This window comes from Petromyzon marinus, chromosome 38 (assembly GCF_048934315.1).
Source record: "Petromyzon marinus isolate PM22_M1 ecotype Great Lakes invasive population chromosome 38, UKy_Petmar_22M1.pri1.0, whole genome shotgun sequence".
NCBI classification, from domain to species: Eukaryota; Metazoa; Chordata; class Hyperoartia; order Petromyzontiformes; family Petromyzontidae; genus Petromyzon; species Petromyzon marinus.
The window spans coordinates 1,944,737-1,967,922 of NC_133704.1; the positions used below are offsets into that span (position 1 = coordinate 1,944,737).

General features: G+C 50.4%; 1 protein-coding gene and 1 long non-coding RNA gene across 51 annotated transcripts; one reads left to right on the top strand and one right to left on the bottom strand.

The window, feature by feature from the left end:
• Window positions 1-930: 930 nt before the first annotated feature.
• On the bottom strand, window positions 931-21,473 carry LOC116950270 (uncharacterized). The gene is made up of 9 exons (XM_032967954.2): window positions 21,061-21,473; window positions 17,583-17,622; window positions 17,097-17,184; window positions 15,971-16,059; window positions 15,298-15,397; window positions 13,354-13,466; window positions 9,500-9,552; window positions 7,958-8,123; window positions 931-4,372 (listed from the first exon to the last, which is right to left on the bottom strand). Exons 2-9 carry the CDS (start codon window positions 17,619-17,621, stop codon window positions 4,139-4,141), a joined length of 882 nt encoding a protein of 293 aa, XP_032823845.2. The 5' UTR covers window position 17,622; window positions 21,061-21,473; the 3' UTR covers window positions 931-4,138.
• Window positions 9,665-12,996, top strand: LOC142930361 (uncharacterized). Of its 50 annotated transcripts, none has more exons than XR_012946308.1 (5): window positions 9,665-10,818; window positions 10,922-10,998; window positions 11,386-11,411; window positions 11,515-12,050; window positions 12,154-12,996. It is a non-coding gene; the product is annotated as an uncharacterized LOC142930361 (long non-coding RNA). The 50 variants fall into 50 exon arrangements; XR_012946301.1 differs by having other exon boundaries at window positions 9,665-10,793; window positions 10,870-12,050; window positions 12,154-12,230; window positions 12,462-12,487; window positions 12,591-12,996; XR_012946274.1 differs by having other exon boundaries at window positions 11,155-12,050.
• Window positions 21,474-23,186: the final 1,713 nt, after the last annotated feature.

Genomic DNA, 23,186 nt, shown 5'->3' on the forward strand with positions numbered 1-23,186 from the left:
GAAACGCCTCCTCTCTTTTGACTTAAAGCTTTCGTGACTGCAGGAATTAATATTCTTTGGGTCTTTCGGTAAAGACACGTAGCTAGGTTCAAAGAAAATAACAAAAAACTACGATGTTTCGATCGTAACACAAGCGGTCGTCATCAGGAAAAGGGGGTTAGCTTCTAAAGGCAACTGTTTATAAAGGTTTGAAATGGGCGTAGCCCAAATGTTATATCGGTGAGCGGCCTCCACGGCGAGCGTGCTGAGGTGGCTATGTTAATGTGAGAGATTAGCATGTTAATGTGAGAGATTAGCATGTTAATGTGAGATCGGTGAGCGGCCTTCACGCCGAGCGTGCTGAGGTGGCTATGTTAATGTGAGAGATTAGCGTGTTAATGTAAGGTCGGGGAGCGGCCTTCACGGCGAGCGTGCTGAAGTGACTATGTTAATGTGAGAGATTAGCATGTTAATGTAAGGTCGCAGAGCCACCGCCACGGCGACATACAGCGTGCGAAGGTGGCTGTGTTGAACAGCCGTGGAGGTGGCTCTGCGATCTTACATTAACATGTAAGCTCAACGAAGTGGCTTAAATGTGGAGGGAAAAACCGAAGGGCCGGTTCCATCTCCAGGCGCGGCAGGTGAAGCAAGCGGCACGTTTATTTAACTCCCCAATGCCTCTGTCCGCCCAGCGAGGAGGTACGCCGCAGTCGATGGCCGTGTCACGCGGTGGTGGTGAGGCAGAGTGTGGGTACTCAGACCTCCTCTGAGATGTCTGGCCAGCGTGTGGAAGAGGAGACCAAAAACAACCGTTCGAGGAGCTCTCGAGAAGCGCCTTCTGCCAGCAGCGGCGTGGGCAAGAAATTGCCTTTAGCTTTTTTACCGTCCACGATGGAGCCTCGAATTCAAAACGTGACAGGTTCAACACTGTCAAACGAGACACAATGGATCTTGAGGCAAAGCGTACGTAAACGTTTATTTTGAAGGATATTTATAAAAAAAAATACATTAATGAGACCCCGCGCGGTGCAGATGACACTGGCAAGCACAGGACTTCTACAAACGCAGGCTGACGCCTTGGCGACGCGACGCACGCACCAACACCAGGCGGCACCACACCGGTTTCACTTCACTAATCAACGTTTTTCGAAACTTAATACGAATAAACCACGGAGTGGATACGGCCAAGGCAAGATAAGTGGAGGAAGACGGCGGAAGCGAGATGCCAGGAAGATGAAGTCCAAACACTCAAGGAAGCTCCTGTGGCTGCTGCCGCCGCACAAGGTCAACCAAGGGAAGACAACGGGAGACAACGGGGAGAGGGCGTTGCTCCAGCAGTGGCAAGTTACACGATGATTACGACGATACGCGGAATGTTATGCACAGGTACAAAAAATACACACTTGCACTGGACATTTTTTGATTTAAAAAAAAAGATGGTAACAATAATGACGATTATATGGGCCGCGAGTACTGCTCTTGGTTCTCACAGCTTTGCTAACTGCCAGTCATGTACGCTACCACGAGGTGAAACCGACCCACCTGAGTGCAACATCAAGCATGTACATCATATTAACGGGATAAACCTGGAAACATCACGCTCACCAATATGCAAAATCAAGAACCGGCCTCCAATACTTCGTAGAAAGTGAACTCAAAATTAATTTTAAAAACTCCAGACGTTCATCAATAACAACGTGACCTTAAAAAGTATATGTTGGGCAACGTCACTCAACCTCACTGTGCTCTGAAGAAGGGTCATTGCCCAAAACGTCACCGGTTAAATTTCTTGTTCCTAACGAATGTGTTACTGGAGGAATACAATGAGCTATAAAGCTTTTTCTCAAAGATGTCCAGTATCAGCACCAGTATCACCAAATACTGAACTCAAAAAAGCCGACTTGAATTTATGTTATAAAATTAACTCTTTTAAAAAATGTTTTTTTAAAACAACGTTTTTATTAACAACTTCGTTTAACTCACGGTCTATGAGAAGTACGTCAATGGCGCCTGAGACACGTGGCGCCTGCTTTTTGTGCGAGCCAATTCCACAGTTTAGGGACCGCGGCGTTTTTGACCTACACAAAAATATATAATTAATAAGCCGTCCATACAAAAATGTTAATTGCTTGAAAGGAGGCAATTACTTGATGAATTGCCACCGGATCTGAGTACGTGTGCAAAATTTGGAATTGATTGGACAACAGGAAGTAGACTAACTTTTAATTACAAGATTTGACCACGACAAACACAAGTGAAGTTAAATAAAACCGTTGAAAAAGCATGCCTTGGGTAAGAATAGCAAAGTTGGTGGATAACATTAGCAAGGAAGTTAGGCCCGATTGTGTGGCTTCTAAAAAATGAGTTAATCCCTCAGTGGGCTTTGCCTGGTAGGATGGGGATGGTTGAGTTGTTGTATTTGTTTGTGTTTAGTTGGTTTGTTTACCTCGCTTGTACTTTGAACTACTATCGTGTTCAATCTTGATTTGAAGTTTTTGTGACTGCAGGGATCCATAACTCTTTGGTTCTTTCAGGTAAAGTCACGTAGGTAGCAATAAAACAAATCACGACGTTTCAATCGCAACACAAGCAATCGTCATCAGGTGGAACAACCACAGCAATGTTTGTTGTAGTAACATTCTAACCGGCCCCTACTGGACATCTGTGAAAAAGAGCTTTATAGCTCATCGAATGGCAGTTTAAATACATATTCTGATTTGAATTCTGCTTGCAGGTTCTGAGGGATAAAAGCAAAGTAATGCAGGCAACGCCGGAAAAGGTGAGACTGGGTGAGCATCGAATGAAGCTGGTGAGGGCACAGCCAGAGATCAATGAGTGCAAGTGATGGAGCGGTAGCGTGGGGTGAGGCACATACGTTGCCGGTGAGGACCACCTCCGGTAAGGGTGAGCGTGGCAGAATCAAGTCGGGTTTGTTTTGTTTGACCAGGCGAGGACTCAGGAGGCCAGGAGAAGTCTCGCTTGCAAACGTGGTACGTACGGTGCGAAGGAAGTTCAACGTGCATGCATATGTAGAAAGGGCAGGCGAGCGGGAAGTAAGAGTGAGGTTCAGCGAGGGTGACGTCGGTTGAGAGTGTGAATGAAGTTAAATGGCAGGGGCGCAACTCCCTATTTCAATGGGGGGGGGGGGGGGGGGGCTATGTAAGATCCTTTCTCCCGACTCACTCTTACTGAAATAGCTACGGATCGTTTTTGACCCCGTATACAATAATATGTAGGCTAGAATTCTTTGTTGTTGTTGTGCGTATCTCACAACAACAGTCTCACGGTGACGTTTTTAATAACAAAAGATGTAAAGGTTTCAATACTCACAATTAAGTAATCGTTGCATCTTACATGCCAGCCCATCGCTCTAGGATTTCCTCAAAGAGGTGGATCAAACAATTTGATGCTGCTCTATTGATATGGGCTTGGTCCACGGTAGATCGCAGATAATTTTGTATTCATATTTTTCTAAATACGTTTTCTTCACATTTTGTTACTTGTTTATCTGTTGCTTCGGGGCCTCCTTGTGGCCAACTGTGCCCCGATGCGTCGCATTCGCTGCCATACCCCATAGTTGCGCCCCTGTTGAATGGGTCGAGTTCAGTGTTGGCAAGAGGTGTGAGAGGTGTACGCAAGGAGTGGGGAACCTATTCCTTACCGAGAGCCAAAGAGGAAATAAAAAAATAACTTTGGTGGTCAAACAAAAAGTTAACATTCACACCTCTGCCACTTCCGCCTCGGTAATACGCCCCTGGCAGTGCGAGAAGTGACGGGAGCGTGGCGCTAAAACTACAAACGCAGTGGCTGTGAGGTCGAAAATACTCCCCTCCGGTACTCGATCAGCGCAGCTGCGGACGCTTGCAGTGCCGGACGAAACGTCTTACCGTGAGTCGGGCGCTCACAGCCCGGCAAGAAGGGAACACACCAGGGAGGACACCGCGACGCTGCCGGCTCCGTGCGGACTCAGACCGTGAGAGATGGCGACGGCTTGGGGAGACCCTCACGCAGTGTACGGACGACGGCTGACGACGACGGAGATGACGGATGCAAAAAAGTGATCGTTTTACAACCGGCACGCGTGGCAAGAATGCTCCCGAAGCACGCAGACGGCCCCACGTGATGCAGGCCTCACCCCCGCCGCCGATCGCCGTGAGACTCAGGACTTGTTCTTGTAGGCCTTGAATATGGCGTTGAGCGGCAGGTCGGGGCACGCTGCCTCGCAGGCGGTGTCCTCGTGGTCATCGTGGAAGGCGTCTTCCATGAGCCGCTTGTTCATCAGCACGGGCAGGCTGGGGTACCTGCGCCCGTCGCTGTCCGCGCAGTACTCCAGCCACAGGTTGGGATCGTCTCTCGCCGCCGCCACCTCCGAGTTCACCATCTTGGGGTCGCCCTGCCAGCGAGCGAGACGGCGTGCACGGGGAGGGGAGACCAACGGGTAATGCGGCGGGGAGGTTCTGGAGAGGCGTTTCCCGAGGAGAGAAGGCTCGTGAAAACAATCGAGGGAAGGGCAAACGATCGGACGCATCCTCAACAGGTGACCGCTTGACGGATTGACATTGTGGAAGGAAGGATGCCGGTGCTGATGCGCGATGCGTGTGATGACGCTGCGTCGGTTTGAAACATTCAGGCTGGCCTGCCGACGATGCATCCTGGGTTTAACCTGCAGACTGGAATTTGTGAGGTGCTCACAGATCCTTGACAGGTCTGGACACAGTACCATCATCGGTGAGCTCCTCTGGCAGGTAAGGCGTTGGCTGGGTCACGCGGCCTACATGCCCAGCCAGCGCATGCCCAAGTAGCTTCTGTTTAGCCAGATAGAGGGGGCTCAAGAAAAGATGGACTGATCTGGTACAGAAGGATGTATAGCTGAGTGGACTTGGCAATGACGGGCACCAGCGGTGTCAAGATCAACCTCTATGGAGGCGGCTTGTGAAGGATGCTACTGGGCAGATGGAGGCAGTTGCTCTCCAACAACAACGGAGGGCAGAGGAGCGATTCTCACAACAACGTGCAGAACACTGGGTGGCTAAAACACAGCAAGTTGACATGGTGGGGGACACAGCTGATGCATCTGCCAGTCATTTCAGCCAGTCAACCCATGGCAGCTGGGTCTGTCCCGTGATCACCTGTCAGCGAGCCTTCGACACTTCAAGTGGTCTCAAAGTGCACATAGCCTGGCACAAGCGCAGTGTTGACATCACCGCCACTTAGTGGCGAACGGCAGCTGTTGATGTTGATGATGCTGTGTTTGATGAGGCTGATGATGGGTGCGTATGATTCTTTCACACCACGTAATGATCCGGATAAATATCTGTCGTGAAACCTTCCAACCCCCTGCAGAGCCAAACAAATCAGGTGGCCAAGTGGAGTACAAACGGTCAACGACACGACAGTTATTATTGTTAATGGCGGTGAGAATAATTCTCACGCAAACAAATGTAGCATTTAGAAACGGCGGGGGACGGCTTGAGAATAGGCCAAGGGCAAGATCCATGAAGTCCGAATTAAATCTATAACCTAGTAATCAGTCACGAATCAGAATATTGGCGGTGAGCATCTACTACAAGCTGATGATCAGATTCAAAATCTTTATTGATCCTGGAGAAATCCGATGAGCAATGAACCTCTTTTTCACGGATCAGGCAGTTATAACGACAAACATTACCGACAACGATCGGAGTGCAAAGTATAGGACGTGTAAAAATAGATCAAGTATATAAATACAAATGGCAAACGTACATCAGTTCCTGCCGATCACCCACACGAGGCAAGCTAAACGTGTGGATTGGGCACATTCCTAACAGGCGAGAAGCCTGACAGTAGTTGAGTTATAAAAGAGAATGTTGGCAAAATCCCCAAGAGGCAGAGGCAGGAAAATGCTGCTTGACGACTTCAAGGAAGCAAGGGGGGACGTTCAGTGAAACAAAGAACGTTCAAGAATGAAACAGGATGGAGAGAGCTTGAGATGAAGTGATCAGCGGAATAGCTCGCAGGGAAGACAACGGTGGAAATGATTACAGAGCGCACGGTACACTAGCCCAGGGTACACGAATCCATGATACACTAGCCCACTGTACACTAGCCCACTGTACACTAGCCCAGGGTACACGAACCCAGGGTACACGAATCCATGATACACTAGCCCACTGTACACTAGCCCACAGTACACTAGCCCACTGTACACTAGCCCACGGTACACTAGCCCACTGTACACTAGCCCACTGTACACTAGCCCACGGTACACTAGCCCAGGGTACACGAGCCCACTGTACACTAGCCCAGGGTACACTAGCCCACTGTACACTAGCCCACTGTACAGTAGCCCACGGTACACTAGCCCACGGTACACTAGCCCACTGTACACTAGCCCACTGTGCACTAGCCCAATGTACACTAGCCCACTGTACACTAGCCCATGATACACTAGCCCACTGTACACTAGCCCACTGTACACTAGCCCACGGTACACTAGCCCACTGTACACTAGCCCACTGTACACTAGCCCACTGTACACGAGCCCAGTGTACACTAGACCACTGTACACTAGCCCACTGTACACTAGCCCACTGTACACTAGACCACTGTACACGAGCCCAGTGTACACTAGCCCATGATACACTAGCCCAGGGTACACTAGCCCACTGTACACTAGCCCACTGTACACTAGCCCATGATACACTGCCCACTGTACACCAGCCCACGGTACACTAGCCCAGGGTACACTAGCCCAGGGCACACTAGCCCACTGTACACTAGCCCACGGTACACTAGCCCACTGTACACTAGCCCAGGGTACACTAGCCCAGGGTACACTAGCCCACTGTACACTAGCCCACTGTCCACTAGCCCACTGTACACTAGACCACTGTACACTTGCCCACGGTACACTAGCCCAGGGTACACTAGCCCACTGTACACTAGCCCACGGTACACTAGCCCACTGTACACTAGCCCACTGTACACTAGCCCAGGGTACACTAGCCCAGGGTACACTAGCCCACTGCACACTAGCCCACTGTACACTAGCCCACTGTACACTAGCCCACTGTACACTAGCCCAGGGTACACTAGCCCACTGTACACTAGTCCACTGTACACTAGCCCACTGTACACTAGCCCACGGTGGTTGAGATACCTGCCCACATCAGAGTTCATGTTGATGATGGCAGAAACAATGGCAGAGATGTACACAATACCGGTTAACACCCCGGCACGATACCGGTTAACACTCCGGCCCGATACCGGTTAACACTCCGACACGATACCGGTTAACACTCCGGCACGATACCAGTTAACACTCCGGCACGATACCGGTTAACACGCAGACATGCTACCGATGCCTTAATTTCCTCGTGTCACTGCACTGCTTCCCCCACGCTGTGTCCGTCATTGGCAACTTTTATGAACCATACTTCACCACACTGGTCGGTGTGGGTTGGTGAAGCAGGGGTTGGGGTCTAGGACCGTCACGGATGTCACTACTGGCCACCGATGTTAGTCGCTACCGGGAATCAAACCCAGGCCGTTGGGCTCATCGCAAGGTTGCGCTAACCACTGCACCACCACTCCCACGCCGATGTTTACGGAAAAAAGATAAGGAACTGCATTTGTGAGGACGCTCAGAACGGGGGGGCTCTATTATCATCATTATTTTGCGGACAATTATTATAATCTGGCTAATTTGGACCACGACATCAGTACACGTGGCTTCCTCTCACTCGGGATTGCACCTCCGATTGGCACAGTTGGCTGCGTACGGCACGGAAGCAGTTCAACGTAACATCGTGGTATCTTTAACGTCTGCCACGAAGCAGACAACGTGCAGCATTAACGGTTAATAGCCCGGGGCAGCGTTAACCAGGGCGGCCGCGGGGCTCGAACCGCGAGCCTCTGCCACAAGCCAGGGGTGGTCTGCTGTAGGAGGGACGCTGGTCACCGTGGCGGAAGAGGAGGTGGGGCGGTGGAGTCGGCTCACCTTGATGGTCACGTGCTCCGTGCCACCACCGCCAGCGACAACGATGGACAGCGCGAAGCTGCCCGTTTCGCGCTCCGACTCGGAGAAGCGCACCAGGTAGGTGCCGCTAGGTCGCCCCCGCAGTTTCTCCTCCGCCGCCGCACTGTTCATGTGACCCGCGAACCAGCTAAGGGGAAAGGAGGTGTGGCAGAGGCGCAAAGGTGAAGGCGCAGCCCCTGCAATTGCTCGCTCGTGCCACCGCTGGCGGAAGGGGTGGCGGAGAGACCTCCACCGTCCACTCCAGAGGGAGCACTAGAGAGCCCCTCGAGAGGGAATATTTAAATAAACTCAACTATACTTTTATTTGTATTACCAGTTAAGGCCCACTGAGCTAGAAAGTTATTTTTCAGAAGCGACCTGGGCACAATTGATAGCTCAACGAAGTGGCTTATCACGTGCACATTTATAGTAGCCAAATACTCTAAACGCATGTTTCTAAATGTGGAGGGAAAAACTGGATCCAGAGAGAAATCCATGCAACCTCCAAATATAGAGGTGTCAGGGTCGGGATTGAACCCACAACCTCCTGTATACCAGGCAAGGCAGATAACATCTCTCCACCGGGGAATTTTGGAATACTTTTCCACACTGGGCAGAAATCTTGAAAGGTATAGGAGTACCCACACTTTACCCCACCACATGCCGCCTTACAATGGACCGACCATGGCGAAGTAATTTATACCGCTGGGTGGACAGAGGCGGTGGGACCTAAGAAACGTGTCCATTGTTTTAACTGGCACGCCGGGAGATCAAATGGAACGTGCGATCCCTGCAATGCAAGTCCAGTGTGATCACGGTGGCACGATGGCAACATCCCATGGCACGGGGCACAATACGACGTCGCGTATTCGATATCCTAATCGCTGGGGACTCGGGTACAGTAGGATTTGTGAAGAGGTCAAATATGTGAACATCTACGGACGATGCCAGTTCCAGCGTGTACAAGTACTGCACTGGGTGGGGGTGGTTCATCGCTCGGGGCGGACACGTGGTGGTCAGACATGTGACCTGTACTTCATGAACAGTCCATTGTGCGACCCCTCAAATTAATGAAAGAAATGAGTGCCGGCTAATGGCACTGAAATTTCAATCAGACCATGAGCACATCGTAATTGTGCCGCTCGCGCAGCGCGAGGCCAGCACGGAGGGCCGTGCTTCGGTATTTGTCCGCGGTCGTTTCACGGTAGAGGGCGATGTTGCCGCGTGGCTTTTCCCACTTAATTGTCGACGTCATTTCTCTAATTTGGCAAATGTGGGCCACGACGCTGGCACACACGGCCTCCTGTGCTTGCGTAAAATGTCGCGGAATCTTTAACGTGCACCGTGAAGTGGACGGCGCGTAGTATTTATGGTGAACGGTATTAACCGGGGCGGCCGCTGGGCATGAACTACGGTGACAAACGTGGTGCCGCTCAGCCATGTCACTTGCCCTCAGCCGCCCAACTCCAGTGCTTCTGCATCCCTAACCTCTGACCTCCGATCTGTGTGCTCCTCTGCCCATACCTCATTTTCTGCTTCGACACGAGCACCTGTGACTCCATCATGAGCAACTCCAGCTAGTGCGGGAAGGCACCACCAAGAAGACAACACAAAATCACTTCGTTCATAGGTGTGGATTTTGTTAGTTACAATCTCAGCCTAGTGAAGTTGAGTTTTGTCTCAGTGTGGTGAGGTTTGGTGTTGTCTTAGTGTGGGGAGGTGTAGTCTTGTCTTAGTGTGGATAGGTTTAGTCTTGTCTTAGTGTGGGGAGGTTTAGTCTTGTCTTAGTGTGGGAGGTTTAGTCTTGTCTTAGTGTGGGAGGTTTAGTCTTGTCTTAGTGTGGGAAGTTTAGTCTTGTCTTAGTGTGGGGAGGTTTAGTCTTGTCTTAGTGTGGGGAGGTGTAGTCTTGTCTTAGTGTGGGTAGGTTTAGTTTTGTCTTAGTGTGGGTAAGTTTAGTCTTGTCTTAGTGTGGGGAGGTTTAGTCTTGTCTTAGTGTGGGAGGTTTAGTCTTGTCTTAGTGTGGGGAGGTGTAGTCTTTTCTTAGTGTGGGAGGTTTAGTCTTGTCTCAGTGTGTGGAGGTTTAGTCTTGTCTTAGTGTGGGTAAGTTTAGTCTTGTCTTAGTGTGGGTAGGTTTAGTCTTGTCTTAGTGTGGGAGGTTTAGTCCTGTCTTAGTGTGGGAGGTTTAGTCTTGTCTTAGTGTGTGGAGGTTTAGTCTTGTCTTAGTGTGGGAGGTTTAGTTTTGTCTTAGTGTGGGTAGGTTTAGTCTTGTCTTAGTGTGGGAGATTTAGTCTTGTCTTAGTGTGGGAGGTGTAGTCTTGTCTTAGTGTGGGTAGGTTTAGTCTTGTCCTAGTGTGGGGAGGTTTAGTTTTGTCTTAGTGTGGGAGGTTTAGTCTTGTCTTAGCATGAGTAGGTTTAGTCTTGTCTTAGTGTGGTGAGGTTTAGTTTTGTCTTAGTGTGGGAGGTTTAGTCTTGTCTTAGTGTGGGGAGGTTTAGTTTTGTCTTAGTGTGGGAGGTTTAGTCTTGTCTTAGTGTGGGAGGTTTAGTCTTGTCTTTGTGTGGGAGGTTTAGTCTTGTCTTAGTGTGGTAGGTTTAGTCTTGTCTTAGTGTGGGGAGGTTTAGTTTTGTCTTAGTGTGGGAGGTTTAGTCTTGTCTTAGTGTGGGGAGGTTTAGTCTTGTCTTAGTGTGGGGAGGTTTAGTCTTGTCTTAGTGTGGGAGGTTTAGTCTTGTCTTAGTGTGGGTAGGTGTAGTTTTGTCTTAGTGTGGGAGGTTTAGTCTTGTCTTAGTGTGGTGAGGTTGAGTCTTGTCTTACTGTGGTGAGGTTGAGTCTTGTCTTAGTGTGGTAGGTTTAGTCTTGTCTTAGTGTGGGTAGGTTTAGTTTTGTCTTAGTGTGGGAGGTTGAGTCTTGTCTTAGTGTGGGTAGGTTTAGTGTTGTCTTAGTGTGGGGAGGTTTAGTCTTGTCTTAGTGTGGTGAGGTTGAGTCTTGTCTTACTGTGGTGAGGTTTAGTCTTGTCTTAGTGTGGTAGGTTTAGTGTTGTCTTAGTGTGGGGAGGTTTAGTCTTGTCTTAGTGTGGGGAGGTTTAGTCTTGTCTTAGTGTGGGGAGGTGTAGTCTTGTCTTAGTGTGGGTAGGTTTAGTTTTGTCTTAGTGTGGGTAAGTTTAGTCTTGTCTTAGTGTGGGGAGGTTTAGTTTTGTCTTAGTGTGGGAGGTTTAGTCTTGTCTTAGTGTGGGGAGGTGTAGTCTTTTCTTAGTGTGGGAGGTTTAGTCTTGTCTCAGTGTGTGGAGGTTTAGTCTTGTCTTAGTGTGTGGAGGTTTAGTCTTGTCTTAGTGTGGGGAGGTTTAGTTTTGTCTTAGTGTGGGGAGGTTTAGTTTTGTCTTAGTGTGGGAGGTTTAGTCTTGTCTTAGTGTGGGGAGGTTTAGTCTTGTCTTAGTGTGGTGAGGTTGAGTCTTGTCTTAGTGTGTGGAGGTTTAGTCTTGTCTTACTGTGGGGAGGTTTAGTCTTGTCTTAGTGTGGGGAGGTTTAGTCTTGTCTTAGTGTGGTAGGTTTAGTCTTGTCTTAGTGTGGTGAGGTTTAGTCTTGTCTTAGTGTGGGGAGGTTTAGTCTTGTCTTAGTGTGGTAGGTTTAGTCTTGTCTTAGCATGAGTAGGTTTAGTCTTGTCTTAGTGTGGTGAGGTTTAGTTTTGTCTTAGTGTGGGAGGTTTAGTCTTGTCTTAGTGTGGGGAGGTTTAGTTTTGTCTTAGTGTGGGAGGTTTAGTCTTGTCTTAGTGTGGGAGGTTTAGTCTTGTCTTTGTGTGGGAGGTTTAGTCTTGTCTTAGTGTGGTAGGTTTAGTCTTGTCTTAGTGTGGGGAGGTTTAGTTTTGTCTTAGTGTGGGAGGTTTAGTCTTGTCTTAGTGTGGGGAGGTTTAGTCTTGTCTTAGTGTGGGGAGGTTTAGTCTTGTCTTAGTGTGGGAGGTTTAGTCTTGTCTTAGTGTGGGTAGGTGTAGTTTTGTCTTAGTGTGGGAGGTTTAGTCTTGTCTTAGTGTGGTGAGGTTGAGTCTTGTCTTACTGTGGTGAGGTTGAGTCTTGTCTTAGTGTGGTAGGTTTAGTCTTGTCTTAGTGTGGGTAGGTTTAGTTTTGTCTTAGTGTGGGAGGTTGAGTCTTGTCTTAGTGTGGGTAGGTTTAGTGTTGTCTTAGTGTGGGGAGGTTTAGTCTTGTCTTAGTGTGGTGAGGTTGAGTCTTGTCTTACTGTGGTGAGGTTTAGTCTTGTCTTAGTGTGGTAGGTTTAGTTTTGTCTTAGTGTGGGAGGTTTAGTCTTGTCTTAGTGTGGGGAGGTGTAGTCTTTTCTTAGTGTGGGAGGTTTAGTCTTGTCTCAGTGTGTGGAGGTTTAGTCTTGTCTTAGTGTGTGGAGGTTTAGTCTTGTCTTAGTGTGGGGAGGTTTAGTTTTGTCTTAGTGTGGGGAGGTTTAGTTTTGTCTTAGTGTGGGAGGTTTAGTCTTGTCTTAGTGTGGGGAGGTTTAGTCTTGTCTTAGTGTGGTGAGGTTGAGTCTTGTCTTAGTGTGTGGAGGTTTAGTCTTGTCTTACTGTGGGGAGGTTTAGTCTTGTCTTAGTGTGGGGAGGTTTAGTCTTGTCTTAGTGTGGTAGGTTTAGTCTTGTCTTAGTGTGGTGAGGTTTAGTCTTGTCTTAGTGTGGGGAGGTTTAGTCTTGTCTTAGTGTGGTAGGTTTAGTCTTGTCTTAGCATGAGTAGGTTTAGTCTTGTCTTAGTGTGGGGAGGTTTAGTCTTGTCTTAGTGTGGTAGGTTTAGTCTTGTCTTAGTGTGGTGAGGTTTAGTCTTGTCTTAGTGTGGGGAGGTTTAGTCTTGTCTTAGTGTGGTAGGTTTAGTCTTGTCTTAGTGTGGTGAGGTTGAGTCTTGTCTTAGTGTGGTGAGGTTGAGTCTTGTCTTAGTGTGGTGAGGTTGAGTCTTGTCTTAGTGTGGTGAGGTTGAGTCTCGCCTCAGCGTTGAGAGTTTAAATGTTGGTGAGGGGTGCACAATTTCCTTCCCAGCCAGTGAAGCAGGTAAATATTTTTCAATGCATACACAGCCAGTCAGCATCATCGGTCTTCCTCAGGCCACCGAGGTCTCCGATAACGTTACTAAGTTACCTCAGTCTGTCTTTATTGTGGTGATGACAGTGATTATTATGGTGATAGTGATGAAGATGATGGGCATAATGGTGGTGGTGTTAGTGGGCAGTGGCAATCATCGTCACGCTTGACAACTGTCATCCACTCACGGTCATCGTTGACTAAGATAAACACGCTTGGTTGACGAATGTTTCCGTCGCTAATTTCGCAATTCCCACCGGGCCGTCCGTTCGGTCGCACGCCCGGCGGCTAATCCCCACATGGGTGCACGAGCGGAACTCACGTTGCACAGGCACACGCACGTCTTCTTCTGATTGTAGACGATTTCCCTGAAGGGCCCGAACCAGCGCACCAGGTCGCAGAAGCTCGACAGACGAACGATGCTCTCCGTGTGGTCTGGGGGCCACCGACAGCGAGGCACGGCGGAGGGCAGGATGACAAACGGCGTTACGCGAAGCGCGTGCCGGAATTGTGCCGCGGTGTGGCAGTCGGCTGTCCGCGAGTACGACAACCAGTTTGCAGATGTGTGGCCAGTGGCGTCAAAGAGCAGGCCTCAATAACCCATAGAGGCGCCCTGTATCCAGGTTGCAAGTTAACTGTGGAAAAAAAGATACCTCGACGGAGCATGCTAGTTTGAGTCCTCATTATCTGCTCCCCACTCGTCGACAGCTGTGACAAGCGATGAAAACGCACGACGCCTTCTCCGTCTTATCTTTACCCCCCTACCCCGTTATCCGAGGAGTGTTGAACTCGACACTCTCTGCCGTAGCTACGCGCTCGTAGATTATCTCCCGCGTTTGGCGTTAGCCGTGTTGTTTGTTCTATCCGGGCCACCTATCCCCACAATTACCTCTCATAATCGAGTGTTGACCGTGGACAACACAGCCCACGTAAAACGTGGCCCTACTTGGCGGCTTCTAGGGTCCACACGCCACACTCCATTCCATTCCCCCGTGCAAACGCAGCCTACCGCTTGAGAGAGGGCGAGAGATATCGTATTAACGGAAGGAAGCTTCCCCGAGCCCTCTCGACGCTTTCTCCTGGGCTAGGTGTGGAGGCATCGACGACAGCTTTGGCTACGATGACAAATGTATTATTTTGGTTTATTCTCAAACATTCAGTGACGCTCGGCACTTCCCAACCGAGTGCTTTGTGTTAAACCCGGAGCAGGGCTCTGGTCAGTTGGTTCAAACATTCGGCCAACCGGATCCCACAGCGCACCGGCGAAAAAGCAAACAGAAGGGAAGAAAAAATAATTATCGTTTATCGACAAACAAGCGCTGATGAGTGCAGATAACGGGATGCCTTTGCTTGCCCTTCTGGTTAACTTTTATCCTTACCCATGTATTGACAGTTACATTTGTAAGTGCAATTTTATTGAGGTGTAGTGACATGGAATGGGTCACCATGGAGCATAGCGCGGGTTGCTGGCAGAAAAGGGAATCTGCAGTTGCAGCAATCCTGTCTGTCAGCAGATCACGTGATAAGCAGAGAGAGAGATGTAGGGCAAAGGTGATAGAGGGGGCAAGTGAGGTAAGCCGGGAACCCACGAGTAGGTTCTAGAAGGGGGGCGTGGCCGGGGGCGGAGCGAGGCCAGGCTAGGAGGATAAAAGGGGACCCCGAGCGAAGGTTTGGGGCTGTTGCTTGGAGTGGAATCCCGTCGGGCTACTGGAGTCTTCGTCACCGTCTTCACCTTCTCGGCGTCGTCAGTCAGGCAGTCTGTTAGCTGTCCTGACTGAAAGTGTAGTTCCCCCTTGTACCCTGTGGAGGCTGTAATAAATAGAGTGCCTGCTACTCCTAGTGTCTCTGAGTGTATCACTACAGAGGCACTGTGTGGTGTTGTCTTAGTGGTGTCTGGAACTGTTCTTACTCTTGTTTTGCTGCCTTTCCCAAGCTTGGGAACCGATGTCCTTTTGCAATTTGAACTTATATACATGATCTATTTTACGTATTTATCTTAGTAATTTGCTTACCTTTCCTATACTTTGCAGTCCTATCATTTTTTCTATTGTTTGTTGTTGTAACTTGCTGACCTGCCCCCACCAGATTTGTGAAAAAGAGCTTCATAGCTCATCGGATTTCTCCAGGAGAAATAAACATTCCGATTCTGATACTTAAACCTGCGACGCTGCCTACTGACCCCCCCCCCCCCCACTCGCCTAGAGGCCCTGCCAGGCTTTGACTGCGGCGAATAATCCTGGAAAAAGATGAACGCGGAGTCACTCACATTCGATGCGGACCACGTGTGCGAGGAACTTCATGATGGACGTGCTATGGCTGGCACCAGGAAACAATTCCTTCAGGTGTTTCATAATATTCCCGAAAGGCTGGCACAAGAAACACAAACAAAAACACAGATATTATTTTACTATTTGTAACGATTTTTATTTTACCAGGTAAGGCCCACTGAGCTATACAGCTCTTTTTCAGAAGCGACCTGGCCACAAATTACAGCACAACGAAGTGGCTCATCACGTGGACATTCATAGCAGCCAAATACTCTAAACGCTTGTTTATAAATGTGGAGGGAAAAACTGGAGGACCCTGAGAAAAATCTACACGAGCACAGGGAGAACATGCAAACTCCAAATATATACAACAGGCATCAGGGTCAGGTTTGAACCCACGACCTCCTGTATGCCTGGCGAGGTAGTTAACATCTTGCCACCGTGGCGAGTTCAGGTTACGAACTTTCAAACACCCAATCGCGCCGTATTTGGTATTTGCACCATCCTCATTGCCCAAAGGCATCCGGAAGGTGCGATGCCTAATGGATGGGTATAGTCTGCCAGTGGGGGCAACGTTGCCGCACGTGGTCTTTACGCAAGTTAGTGATTTGCGGGTGAGAGTGAGTGAGCGGACGGGCGACTGACGGATTGCGGATGCCTTGTGCGAGTTACCCGGCTGTCGTGGGGAGCGGTTCCCGAGCTCATCCAGAATCTGACGTTGTGCTCGCTGTACAAGTCGCGCTCCTCACCCGACAGGAATTCTGCAGCCAGCATGGACATTGAGGGTCAATAAACCGCATGCTCGATCGGAAACCCGTTCCGTAAGCGACAACAATGCCCATCAACACAACAGAATAATATATGTACGGGCTGTAAACAATATCAAATAACAGCACGTAAAAAAACGTGTGCTGCTACCGCTGCTCACAAACGGCAGGAAGGCATGACTCCCATCATCCCTTGCATGCATGTCATGTGACCACTACACGGCATGTACTCAAATTCGCCCAGCCCCATCAATGAGCAGGCAACGCGGTGTCAGCATGACATTGCGCGCAAGGCATGATGGGAGTCTTGCCTTCTTGCTGTTTGTGAGCGGAGGCAGCAGCAGCGCAGCTATGCGTGCTGTAATTTCACAATCCGCATGAGGAACACATTTGGGTTGTTCCCTGAACACATTCACCCACGACGTCACTCGGCTTGCAATGGCCAGCAGTGGCGAGATGTTACCTCCATCGCCTGGTATGGAGGAGGTGGTGGGTTCATTTCTGAAACCTGACGTCTGTATAATTGAAGTTTACATGGCCTCCCTAAAGTTGCGTGGATTTTTCTCCGGGTCCTCCGGTTTTTCCTTCCACGTTTATAATCAACTTGCATTTAGAGTATTTGGCTGCTATAAATGTCCACGCTATTGAGCCACTTTGGTGAGCTATTATTTGTGGCCAGGTCGCTTCTGAAAAAGAGCTATATAGCTCAGTGGGCTTCCCAGGTGAATGAATAATTAAATGGTAGCTCCTGATTGGCCTGTGAGCAGGCGACCTTTGTGATGACACAGAGGCTTCGCGTGACGTTGAGGATCACGGCGTTGGCCGTGAGCGGGAATCGAACTATCAGTTGACTCAAATTAGTACCTGTTGCGGTGTGTAAACATCGCCACGAGGGAGCAAAAAAAGGCAGCCGGGCGTGATGCTGGCCACCAACCCCCTTGTGTGCCGTGCCAGCCTTCATAGGCGCCGCTCACTAACAGCACTTGCCCCAACAATCTGTTCAGGCTAGATTTTGTCTTGGCAATGCTCACCCAGCACGGTGCCGCGTTGCTGCGGGTTTGAAGGGTAGTCGTTCTCGAAGAAGAAATGTTCGTTGTCTGGGTCGTGCTCGGGCGACACCTGCAAACAGCGGCGTGGTGAATATTAAACGTGTACGGCGCTTTCCGTGGGTCCACTGCCGGATGAGGGCCCTCCACCACGACATGACGACCTGCGCACGGTAGCGGTCGCCCGCCCAAGCACTATCCAGGCCTCACGCCGCTTAGCTGCCGAGACCTCATGAGATCGGGCGCACTCCGGATAAGTCGGTCATAGGCCTGCTGCATGTATATGGGGCGCTCTGTTTGAATGTCACATTGGTGCATGTAAACACGGCTCTTGCGCTGACCCGCACCCACTCAGCTGCGCGGTCAAACAACTCCCACGCATACCCGCACGGCGTGGGGAGGGCAGTGGAATGAAAATGAATAAGAAACGGAGAGGAGAGGTGGGGGGGGGTGCATTTGGTGTCCACTCACGGGCGTTGTCAATGTCCCTTCCTCTCTGCCGGAAGCCATGCTGAGGAAGACACAAAGGGGACCGTGAGTTTATCCTGCCCACGTTGACACGACAACCGTTGCGAGCTGCCGATCTCACCCGGGCCTGCCGTGGACACTCGGTTACCCGCCGGGCTCGCGGAATCTACGGCCCGCAACTTCACTTCACACAAATCAACCGGGCCGCGACCAAACATGGCCGACCACTTGACAGCGGCCCGCTAACGATACTTATCCATCACCGCGAGCATCTTAGGCGCACTAATCGGGTCCCGGAGGGCAGTGTTTGCGACCTGGCAACGGTGTGTTGACAAGACAGCGCGCTCGGCCGCTCTCGTCCCTGCACGCGCCACTCTCTGCCCAGTCGACACGCCGCTTGCTGCTCGCGTTACGCTTGGACAACGCTCCAGCAGGGTGTCTGCGTGCGATTGGCCACGGAGAGGGAGTTTCAAAGTCGCATTTGACCCTCAGTTCATTTATTTATGTATTGACGTTTTGAAAGGCGCAAAAGACACGGTGAAGGGCTTCAGGTGCGCCTTACAGTAAAATGTTTACAAAAACACACACAATGAGTTTACCGTACATATCCTTGAAAATGAGGATGTTTTTAGTTTCATTCTAACTAGAAGAATCTCAGTGGCGAGGTGCAGTTTTGCAGGCAGAGAGCATCCCAAATCTCAAGCGTGACAGTTATCATCATCTTTATTGTGATCACTATTTAGTTGTTTGTGCTTTTTGTTGTGGTGCCATTTATTAATTTGTAACCAAAGAAGATATTCATTTTTTATTTTGTAGTTAAGGTTTAAATTTGCTTGACAGTCACTGTATATGGGATTTGGTCCTCATATTTAATTAATGCACAGCGTTCTGGGATGCTATTAGCATGAATGACGCTGTATAAAATGAAAGTATTATTATAACGCACAGGACTCTGTTGTATTTCCACAGACTGGTCGCTATGTTGTAGGCCCCAGAGGGAAACATCTTGAATCAAGCCCAAACCTGGTCGGCCCTTCCTGAGTCACGAGGCTCAGCGAGGCTTTCCTGACTAAACAGGCCTCACGACATCGCGTTGATTCTTACACCTGGCCGGCACGATCACCCAGACATCGGCCGTGGCAACTCACCTGTGCTCAACGAGCAAACCTCGCGACGTGGTGGACGGCCGTCTTGATGGGGTCGGGCTGAATTCAACGCGGAGGATTTTGCCACCGACGTTGCGATTCATCGTCAGTCGTTGGGTCGGATGGCGTAGGTGCCGTAATATTGTTGTGTCGTGAAACCCTCCTCCACCCGACACCGCCAATTCATGGACTTGTCACGTGACCGAACTGGACACCGGAGTGTTAAACGCGGTGAGATCGCTCTCCAACGAGACACCGGTGAAAAAACACTTGCGCGTTCGTTCGTCACGTGACAACTTTTTCACTGGCTGTGTCGGGTGGAGGAGGGTGTACGACACACAGTTTACTTACTCACACCATCTGACCCACAAACTAATAGTGAATGTCAGCCTCGGCTCCACGGACTCACGTCGCCGTTTCATAAATCAGACGCCCGCTCAAGTGCTCGATACCTGGTCTGTCCTCGATTTCATCACCACGGCAAATGACGTCATAATAGTAATTGTATTGTGACGTCATCTTTCAATTGCCGATCCGCAACACGGGGTGATGGATGTCACTGCTTCCTGTCACCCACCGCTGGATGATGATTACAAGAGTAATTATGATGCACGTCCGCTCGAAATACTGTAACGTGCTCACTCACCTGTACACACACACACACAGTCTCACCTGTACACACACACACGTGTCTCACCTGTACACACAGTCTCACCTGTACACACACACACGTGTCTCACCTACACACGCACGTGTCTCACCTGTACACACACACACACGTGTCTCACCTGTACACACACACACACACGTGTCTCACCTGTACACACACACACACACACGTGTCTCACCTGTACACACATGTGTCTCACCTACACCCGTGTCTCACCTACACACGTGTCTCACCTGTACACACACACACACACGTGTCTCACATGCACACACACACACGTCTCACCTGTACACACACACGTGTCTCACCTACACACGTGTCTCACCTGTACACACACACACACACGTGTCTCACATGCACACACACACACGTCTCACCTGTACACACACGTGTCTCACCTACACACGTGTCTCACCTGTACACACACGTGTCTCACCTACACACACGTGTTTCACCTGTACACACACACGTGTCTCACATGTACACACACACACACACGTGTCTCACCTGTACACACACGTGTCTCACCTACACACACACACACGTGTCTCACCTGTAAACACACACGTGTCTCACCTGTACACACACGTGTCTCACCTACACCCGTGTCTCACCTACACACGTGTCTCACCTGTACACACACACACACGTGTCTCACATGCACACACACACACACACACGTGTCTCACCTGTACACACACACGTGTCTCACCTTCTCACACACACGTGTCTCACCTGTACACACACGTGTCTCACCTTCTCACACACACGTGTCTCATCTGTACACACACACACGTGTCTCAACTACAGACGTGTCTCACCTGTATACACGCACGTGTCTCACCTACACACACACACACGTGTCTCACCTACACACAGTCTCACCTACACACGTGTCTCACCTACACACAGTCTCACCTACACACGTGTCTCTCCTGTACACACACGTGTCTCACCTGTACACACACGTGTTCCTCACCTGTACACTCACAGTCTCACCTGTACACTCAAGTGTCTCACCTGTACACACACGTGTGCCTCACCTGTACACTCACAGTCTCACCTGTACACTCACGTGTCTCACCTGTACACTCAAGTGTCTCACCTGTACACACACGTGTTCCTCACCTGTACACTCACAGTCTCACCTGTACACTCAAGTGTCTCACCTGTACACACACGTGTGCCTCACCTGTACACTCAGTCTCACCTGTACACTCACGTGTCTCACCTGTACACACACACACGTGTCTCACCTGTACACACACGTGTGCCTAACCTGTACACTCACGTGTGCCTCACCTGTACACTCGCGTGTCTCACCTGTACACACACGTGTCTCACCTGTACACACACGTGTCTCACCTGTACACTCACAGTCTCACCTACACACACACGTGTCTCACCTGTACACACACACGTGTGTCTCACCTGTACACTCACAGTCTCACCTACACACACACACGTGTCTCACCTATACACACACGTGCCTCACCTGTACACTCACAGTCTCACCTGTACACTCACAGTCTCACCCACACACACACGTGTGTCTCACCTGTACCCTCAGTCTCACCTACACACACACGTGTGTCTCACCTGTACACACACACGTGTGTCTCACCTGTACACACACGTGTCTCACCTGTACACACACGTGTCTCACCTGTACACTCACACGTGTGTCCGTCCGACCTTAGGCGCATCCACCGGTCACCCACAGGTCACCGAGCTCCCCCCGGTGGAGTGACCTCCCACTGAGAGGGACACTCTCGTCCCTGATGACCGACAGCTCACTGCTGACCCTCACAGCACGAGTGACGGTGACCCCCCCACCGTCTCCGACTGTAAAACAACGGTCCCCGTAGACCGTAGAGCCTTCACAGACCGTTAGGGCAAGTGCCAAACAGCGATCGATAGCCGGACCATCTAGGAAATGTGACGATACATACATCTACACACACACACGAAGTACATACGGTATGTATGTGTGGTGTTAACCGCCTGACGCTAACTCGGCACTGTGGAGTGGGGCGCACGCGCACAGCGCTTCCCGCAAACTCTCTGACTGGAAGTGACGGCGCCGCCCGTGCCGCGCTGCCATTGGCTATCACCGCTGGCAACGGCACCATCGACTGCTAATGACTCCATATATTATGTTAATGACGCCATCTATTATGTTAATGTGGCTCGTGTGCTTCTGTTAAGCGTGTCCACACGTCGCACGCTCGCATGCATTATGTTAATGACGCTCGCCACGCGCCTGATGTTCACGTTCCACCCGAGTGCCCGCTCGTTGAATGGCTCCGTCTCCCACGTTGTTTCATGTCCTCCTCGTTGCAGGCCGCCGCCACCACTTCGTTATCATTACTTGATCCCGAGGCGTCACGAGTCCGGCCCTAGCCCCACACTGACATTCCATCATCATCACCACAGTTTGTGAATGAAAGTCGCTCGCCTGCGTGTGACCTCTGTATCTCTCCGCGTCTCTCAATGCAAGTCCCGCAGCCAGCTGGCAATTGCGGACTGATGGGATTGCATTTTTACTTGGTGGTGAGTGTAGCCTTGAACGTTACTTTATCTACTTTACAGCCCATTGGATTGGGCCCACAGTTGACGCCGACGTTTTGCCATGACTAGTGGTGTACATGCCGCCTCGATAGGTTAAGGTACCCGTAGAGCCTTCACTGAACGGCACCTATGAAGGCCGGAACGGTATAAGAGGGGATGGGTGGCCAGCACCACGCCCGGTCGCCTTTGTCTCCCCAGTGGCCATGCTTACCGCACCAGGCACTCATTTGAGGCTGAGTCGACCTAGGGGAGGCCCAGGACCGGTTCAGATAATCGTCACCGGTGTTGGTGGCCCGTGAGCGGAAATCGAACTCGGGTGGCCGGGTTCGTAGCGCAGGGCGCTAACCCACTACTACACTACCGCTCCCCCCAACACACACAGACACACACGAGTGTGTGTGTCGGCGAGTGAAGTGTTCGCTCCCATTAGCGATGCCCCCGTGGTCACCCTGGGCGTGTTGTGGTTTTACACCGAGGAGGATGAGGAAGGACTCCGCCCGTCGTTTCGCGCTGTCCCCACCACCGCCTCTCGTGCATCCACGGCCGCGGCTGTCCCTGCCTCGGTCGACGCGTCGCTTCCCACCCCTCCGCGACTCCTTGGGCTCAAGCACCGCGATGTAAATGTACAGGGTTGTTGTTGCTGCTCTCCGTCAACATCAGTCGTGTGACGACGACGACGCTGATGAAGTGGTTCCCAATAGTTCCCGTGGCTAAACACTCAACACATGCCGTCAGTAATAACAACACCGCGTGTGGCCTTAAAAACGAAACATATGATAGGTGACGTTTCGGGCAATGGCCCTTTTTCATTGCACATTTCTGTTCGCTGTGGCCCAAACTAAGGTTACCGGATTCATAACAGTGCGCTAACCATTCCACCCCCCTGCATCTCTATCAGAAATCACGTCTACCCTATTCATTGTGTGTGCCATTACATCGGTTGACAATTTGATTGAACGAGATTCTTAACTGGCAAAGTCGCATGATTATTACACGCTTTTATTTAACTTACTCTGTCTGTTGTTGTTGTATCCTCAAATCTTGTAACTCAATTTTAACCCACTTACCAATGTGGTATCGACTGCAAACTTGCTATACTTATGTCATACTGATGACAATACTATAGTCTATCATTAAAAAAATAATAACATCCGTTTTTATATGTGACTAGCTTTACTACCCGGCTTCGGCCGGGACTTGGATTCACCACGCCCGGCCGCC